Below are 7750 nucleotides of genomic sequence, written 5' to 3'. Positions count from 1 at the left end.
AAGGTACTAGTAAATTGCTTGTCAATTTAATTGTAATATTACGTATTCCGGCTTCAGTTTAAGACTGTATTTCAAGACCAATAAATAATCAATATCCAATTTGCTTAACTAGAAATTGTAAAAATTTACACAAAAATACTAAGCATCAAGAGACGTCTTGATCCAATATGATTTTCTCTTTACACGTTTATATTGAACATTTCTCCAGCGATTTTTACTCATTATGGTTATTATTTTTGTTTTGAATCTTATTACATTTGGTAGTCACTTGCAAACAAAAGCTGAACGTTGCTCGTCTTCAAATTACCATATAGAATCGCTGTTAAGTTCCTCCATAATCTTGCCTTCCGCATTTACGAAGTAGTCCACAGTTAAGCTGCCCTGAGTATCATGCGCGCTTGAATAATTGGTCACCACTCGACAGGGTATACCGAGAGTACGACAGATCGTCGCCAACACACCGGAGAAGACCCAGCATTGTCCGTACTTGACCGGTTTCTTCGTCTTGTAATACTGCTGAAGTATTTTCTGCGAACCCATCCATCTCGTAGGTGGTGTACCGCCCCCGTAATCGTCCGACCAATTTCCCATCACCGCCCCGTTGTCATCAGGAGAATTCACCTAGAAACCGATAACCATTTAGCAGCCGAAGCTTCGCTCGTACACTGAAGAAAGAAGTATATGAAAAGAACGGTTAGGTTGAAGTATTTAAAATTTTTTAGATAGATACAGATCTGAAAATAATTTTGTTGGATTTTGTTTGTAACTATCAAAATAATTATGTAAAGCGCTTAAGCTGGTTGCTAGAATGTCAAAACTTTTTGCAGCGTTGTTCATGATGCTTGAGTTTTCTACATTCTTTTTTTATACAATATTTTAATGATTCAACAACATTATTTTCAGATCTGTATACCTAATTGTTAGATACTTCAGTAAAATCATTCTTTCTGTGTACTTTAAACACTTTTTAGAGTTGGTTTTAGAAAAGTTCTTTTTCCTAAATAATATTACTTACCGCAGCAGATAAACAGCGTGTTATGATGACCGGGTCATTCCTGCCAGAGACGCGAACTTTGCCGACATAGTTCATCAAGTGCAAGGCACAATCTAAGATGTCCCGTTCGAATTGTGCGTACTTCCACACGGTGGGTCGCAAACGGTTGTGACTGCCGCGCCAGATTAAACCATCCTCTGCCAATACGTATTCTTGACGTTCAGCTTCGCCATCCAAGTATACTACGTCGTCTGAAAAACGGAAATACTCTGTAAAACTCGGAACTCTCAACAATAACATGCATTACCGCCATGCGATTGGAAAACCGACCGCTACAGATTATGCTTTATTTTTAGAAGTTATACACAATTATGTATTATGTGTCATACATGTGTGACGTTGAGCTTTCACAAGAATTAGTGCGTCATATGTGACGTGTTAAAATATGAGGATTGTAATGAACAACAGTTGTTCATAAATTAGGATGCTCTATTATTGAAAAATCAAGTATATCATTTTAATTTAATAACAGACTTTTTTACTTTTCTATATAATCTTGGTTTTTTTTAAATATATTTTTTTTCCGCCATTCTGGAAGTTTGCATATTTCCTTGTAACAGAACTTCATTTTATGATGTAAGATAAACGGATGTAATGTAAACGATAACGGAAATTTTAACAATACGGAGGCAATCTACAAGACAGTGCCACTATCTTTGAGCAGCTGAAACGAATTCTATACTTCTGTCACAAAGAAATATTTACTTTCAGATCGATAGGAAAAATGTGTAAAAAAAATGGGATTATAGATATAGAAAAAATGTCTGTTAAGATTAAAATAATATCCTTGATTTTTCAATAACAAAAAAAAATACTAATTTATAAAAAATTGTTGTTCATTACTTTCAATGTGATCCTCTTTTATAATCTTCAGCTTCCCTACGCGTGCTTGAATCCAGAATATTAATTTGTAAAATGTCCATTGTTATCTAATTTTTGTTGGAAAGATTAGAATATTTGCAAACACCTACCTCTGCACCACGGATTACAGATTAAGTAAAATGGCTGATCCATCGTGTAACTGACAGCACCTTCAGATTCCTTGTTTTTGGTATCGATATCCATTTTCCATCTACCTATAATTGCGTTTGCGGATGTCACAACCTAAATAAGACAGATTTCGTTTAATAAGGAGCCTTATCCATTTTAATTCTTCCCTAGTTTCATATGCGTACGTTCAACATTCCCAAATTAATTAAGACGAATGTCGACGATTTTAATATTGCAATTCGCGAGACACCGATAATTCAATATACAAATTCAATTATTTTAAGTCTATTTTACTTTAAGAATAGAACATTAATTCTAATGTGATTAGAAAACTGTTTCATATTAAAGTTACAAATTTGTCAAGCCTGTTAAGTTTAATTAAAATCAAATTTTCAATAGCAAAAGCTCTCATAAGATCTCGCATTTCAACTCCTTTACTCGCCTTTATTCTCAAGAAATTTGGCCCTCTGGCATCTATAGTGGTCTGCCAGGCGGCTTCCGAAATCTCTCCAGGGTGAAGCAAGGCGGTTGCCACCAATGTCCCGTGTCCGTATTGCGGTCTCTCGACGCCGTCCAGGGTAAACACGATAGAAACACCGTCGATAGAAGAACTGTAATCCCGAGATAGATTGAGATGCAAATAAAATTCTTGACCACGTCTTACGACGAGTCTTGCTCTGTCATCCTGACGGGTCATCAGCTCGTATCTGGATGTACGATGATTTTCGCCGTTTTCTTCAATGCAAGGGTCTACATTGTGGATTGTTAATACTGGAACGCCGAAATCCTCCCCTGCAAATGACAACGTTCTTAATCCCTATCTATAACGTCTATAGATCTCATGGACTAAAAAGATTCTGAATGTCTGTGACGTCTATAGACATCACGGAATAACTTTTCACTCAAGTGATTAAGGATTATAAATAATTAGGTACAATTATACAAGAAAGTTATTAATAGAAAAAGCTAAAAATTATCATTTCTATCCCGATGAAGATAACAGCATCAAATAACAATTAAATTACGAATGTTTGTAAAGTTTTGGAATAAATGGCACATTGATCAGTTGCAGAAGTAGCTTCAATAATCGAGAATTACATGGTTGAAGAACGCGAATTCTGCTAGGAAAGAAAGTAATTTAAATATCGAAAGCACATAATAACGAAAAATAAGATTTTACCAGATCTGTCCAAACTATATGGTACAAAATTTTTTCACCACAAAGAAGATTCGAACAAAAACATCCAGTTTCTAAGCCTAATAAGGAATATTTATTTATTATAGAAGATTTATAAACAATTTTTTTTTAAATAGCTAATCCTTTAATTAAAGTCAAAGGGCTATTTGGAGGCGAGCTCTTCATTCGAGAGGGTAATTATTTTCATGAAATGTTAAACCAAAAAAAACTATATCCCATTAGAGAATCACGTTTCAGGCGAGTGATAAGATAGACAAAATACGGGTAGCGACACCCTCCCCCAAATCGATCAGAAAATTTATATATTAAGATAGGAGAAGAAGAAAAATAGAAGTAATGTGACAAATCAAATTTCAAAAAAACTTAGGATAGCAATAAAAAATATATATTTCAAAGCATATTAGCGATATTGGCGATATCAAGAGACACGAGTGTCTTTGATGTCAAATCAATGGATAGACTCTCGAGATCGTATATGTATATATACTCGAGCAATTGACTTGCGAACACCCGAGATTATCGGTTCTCAATAACGTCTAAACTGATCGAGTAAGTAGGCTCAATCCATGGCTTGAGTTTGAATTATATAATAAAAGTGGAAAACGATTCTATTTAATTAATTGGAATTCTGCTAAATTCAATCAGAAAGGTATAAATTACATACTTATAATTAAAGTCACTAAACATTCTAGATAACTAAAAATTTAATTGTAATAACCAGAAATCTGATTTGTATGATCAGAATTCGTTTTATTTCTTGTTAGTTCAACAGTAGTGTCGCTGCGTTTGGCTTAGTGCCGAGACGCTACCGTGTCTTCTGATCAGAATGTTCATCTTAGTGTGTTTTTGAAAATGTACGTCCTGTAACACGATTGTAAGCTACTATATGTACGTGGAAATTATATACGAAATATTATAAAAGACAGTAAAACTGCGAAAATAACAAAAACTTTCGTATATACCTCTGTTTTTTTTTTTTTTTTTTTTTCAATGAGGACAGAATGTTGTAGCTCAGAAGCTACACTATCTTACGAGTAGCAAGGATCACCGAATTCCCGCGTTCCCGAAATTTCAATAATGCAAAATTTGCAAATACGTCCAACTTCATTTTTTCTATAAGATTATATATATCCTTTATAATCCGCGAGAGACTCACAATAGAATCTGAACGGAAATGGTCGGGTACGCCGATCGTTGAATATCCGGTAGCGATCGTAGAATCTGTAAAACATCCCGCGACGGTCCGGGTGCACCGGATGTCCCGGCTGCGGATACGAACGAAAAGCTGGATACATGGATGAGGAACGCGTCGGACGCGAGTTCGTTGAATGACTGAAGAACCTGCAGCCACGACGAGGAGGAAGGAAGAATATGTAGCTGAGGTGGGTCGCTGCAGTTGAGGTGGGTCGCTTCTAGGAGCAATCTCAAGGACGTACGTGCTGCAACAACATGCACGACCATACATGGCGTCATCGGTGACACCCGCTGTCAGTAGGAGTCACCCACTTTTCGTTCCCATAAATTAGTCGGCGGTTTATAACCGCAATTGAGTTATCATACATCTTGATTAAAGCCTATTCTCTTGAGTTTCTTGAATAGTGTCTAATTAGAAGACATTTTAATAGGAGACAAATCTGTTCCTTATCATACAATTGATATTGTATTATAAAATCAGTACAATACTATACATATATATGTATATTTTTTTTTTAATTTTTATATAATGTATTAAAATTTAGGTATATAAATTGTTTATTATTAGCATCTAGTGTTTATTAAAATTTCTGACAATAAAATAAATGCAAAATTTTATTTTACAAGCTAAAGATTCCGATCGCTGTAATTAGATTACAGAAAGAGCAAAATTATTATTAAAATATATTATATATAGTTATTTTTTAAAATATATAATATATATTAGGTATCTCACGCAATATATAACATTAGATAATTTTTATTGAAACTGTGATCATTTATTTGAAATCTATAATGGCATAATTATAGAAATTTATCAATTGTGATAAAAAATGACATATTCTTACTTTTTAATATATCAGAGATGGAATTTTGAAAAATCTTATCATTATCATTCTTAACATCTATACTGTTCTCACAACTAATTTGGGGTATATTTGTAACTTATGAATTGTATTGTGTAAATATAAAAACAATTATTCTCTTCTACTATAACAGCAACTAGACGATTCGGTTCAGCAACATATAACTTTAAATAATAAACACAATTATATTTTCATTTTTTATTACTGCATAATCTTAAATTTCAAGATTTATCTTCTTTGAATTTTACAAATTTAACTTTTTTATTTAGAATCTCTTTAAATATTCTTTTCTTTCTTGAGATAAAGTTTTGCAAATCTTTAGTTTTAAATTACTTTGACGAATTGATTCCGACAGAAAAAACTACAACAATTATATCTACAAAGATCGATGCGAAATCGATCGCATGACGGCATTTTGTAATTTACAGGTTGCGCGTCTATGCAATCAATTTAATAGCACAAATCTACATTCATTAATTATACCAATTAAAGAAAAGTCATTAAAACCCACTGCGATTTAAAGAAATGCGACATGGTCGTTTTCGAAATCTACATGAAACAATCGATTCCTTAGATAGAAATATCCCACAAGTTAGAATGATATGGTATCTCGGTGATTAACGATCAGAAAAAAACATTGATCATTATCCTGGAATGCGTGTTATAACATGCAATCGCACAAGATTCTCGCATTTAAATAACAGAAGCGGTAATTAAACTTCACTATCTGTCTGAAATAGCACGTTTCTCGTTTTCTTTATTCAATTCACAATCAGTTGTTCAATATAACAGGCTCGTTTCTTTTCAAGAACACATATAAGAAGAAATCATTTTATCATCACTGATTTCCATTTTGGTTGACTAATACAATTTAATTCGGTGAAACCGAAACGGTTTACAAAATTTCAGGTCAACTAGAGAAATCAAGCTTTACCGTTTACGGGAAGACAAGGTGGTACTCCATATTAGTCGGGGTAATCTGCGACACGGACAATTTGAAAAAGTGTCCTTCTCTCTAATAGTTTTCAATGATAGCTTTCAATAACACGATAATTCTTAATGCACGACATGAAAGGATGGCTTTCATTCAGATTTGATGTAATCAACTTTGTATGATAGCGTGATAGCTTTTAATTCATTAATGCTATTTCTCGCTCTAACTACACTGTCATTAAAAGCAAGTGATCTGCGTCATATATTTTTTGCATGTGTCAGTCGACTATGTTGCTTAAGACTTGAATTATATTACTGCAAAATATTATTTGAAGACAAACGAGATATCGATAGAACTGGAGATATTTCAATTAAGCGAAAATATTTTTAGAACATTTTAACTTTTAAGTAGTAATATTATTACATCATGTTTTAGCACAGAATTTTAATGAGGTCGCAAATGACTACGTTACTCTTGTCGCGTTATTCAATCTGCGTATAACAATAGGCGCTCCATTTGTCATTGTAATCAGCTTACTTCATCGGTCTGAATACGAAAATGATGGTGTTTAAATGACTCAGTCACGGAATAATACATCACACGATATGTATCATGGACATGTGTAAGTATTATTATAAAAATAAGAAATCTATATAAAACGACCATATAGAACGTTTTGAAATTGTTTGCTTTTGGTCGATTTTTTTTTAGTTAATTTAAAATTAGGTAATATTTAAATTTTTAGTTAATTTAAATTTTAAATTAATTTATAATTAATCTTCTGATAATGTTTTAAAATAACTGGATCTTAAAACTAAACTTGAAACTAAATGAAAAAAGTGAAATTAGACTATTTTTCAAAACACAAATAGCAGTTGTTTTTTTATGCGACGAACGTGATAGAACGTGAATAATTATACGACTCGGAAGGACGCTCGATGCAATTTTCCAATGCATTTTCTGCGTCGATTCTTTTTCTGAGTGATAAAATTAGAATTCCTCTCGGGATCGCATGTCTTGCGCTGAAAAACATGTGCAAGCGAAATGCTTGTCAACGAGAAACTTGTTGTTTTAGTAATAGATGTACATCGAAATGTCTTAATGATCGCTCGCAGTCGAAAGAAGCACCGTCTACGCGATAATGATATGTAAATTTCTGTAGCTGAGAGACTGAATGGGAAGCAAAAAAATACAAAACCAAAAACATGTACATGTGATGAGCAATTTACATAGAAGAGAATGAGTCAACGAAGAAAGTTATCTGAAAGAGCGTGACTTAATGAAGAAAATGCTTGATGAGAGTCTCCAATGGGTAATCACGAAAGCACAATTCAGCGAAGCTTCCGTGACTAATCTTCCGGTCAGTTTACGATTAGAGAAAACACCGAAGAATTTTGTGAAATTGTATCTTGTGCTGCACTTAACGTAATAGAATGTAAATTATTGGGCCAGTTTCATCCTCTTTGATTAGTTTAATCGATCGATTACATTTAAGAATTGTGCAAACTTAAAAT

The 7750-nt window shown here is 33.3% G+C and overlaps 1 protein-coding gene across 2 annotated transcripts in view; it reads right to left on the bottom strand.

Annotated features, from left to right (window-relative positions):
- Positions 1–7750, bottom strand: part of LOC108753346 (annulin) — a 14212-nt gene that overhangs the window by 2749 nt on the left and 3713 nt on the right. Inside the window, exons 1-5 of one of the 2 annotated variants that reach the window (XM_018494850.1) lie at positions 4399–4627; positions 2487–2836; positions 2026–2158; positions 1016–1245; positions 308–621 (exon numbers count right to left, since the gene is read on the bottom strand). In XM_018494850.1, the coding sequence (XP_018350352.1) occupies positions 308–621; positions 1016–1245; positions 2026–2158; positions 2487–2836; positions 4399–4537 (1166 nt within the window). In that variant the 5' untranslated portion in view covers positions 4538–4627. Of the gene's footprint in view, positions 1–307; positions 622–1015; positions 1246–2025; positions 2159–2486; positions 2837–4398; positions 4628–7750 lie in introns of those variants that run through there. The other variant, XM_018494851.1, reaches the window with a different exon arrangement.

The sequence above is a fragment of the Trachymyrmex septentrionalis genome, unplaced genomic scaffold (genome assembly GCF_001594115.1).
Source record: "Trachymyrmex septentrionalis isolate Tsep2-gDNA-1 unplaced genomic scaffold, Tsep1.0 scaffold69, whole genome shotgun sequence".
Taxonomy (NCBI): domain Eukaryota; kingdom Metazoa; phylum Arthropoda; class Insecta; order Hymenoptera; family Formicidae; genus Trachymyrmex; species Trachymyrmex septentrionalis.
The sequence above is the reverse complement of the archived record's forward strand: the minus strand, read 5'-3'. Positions and strand labels throughout refer to the sequence as shown.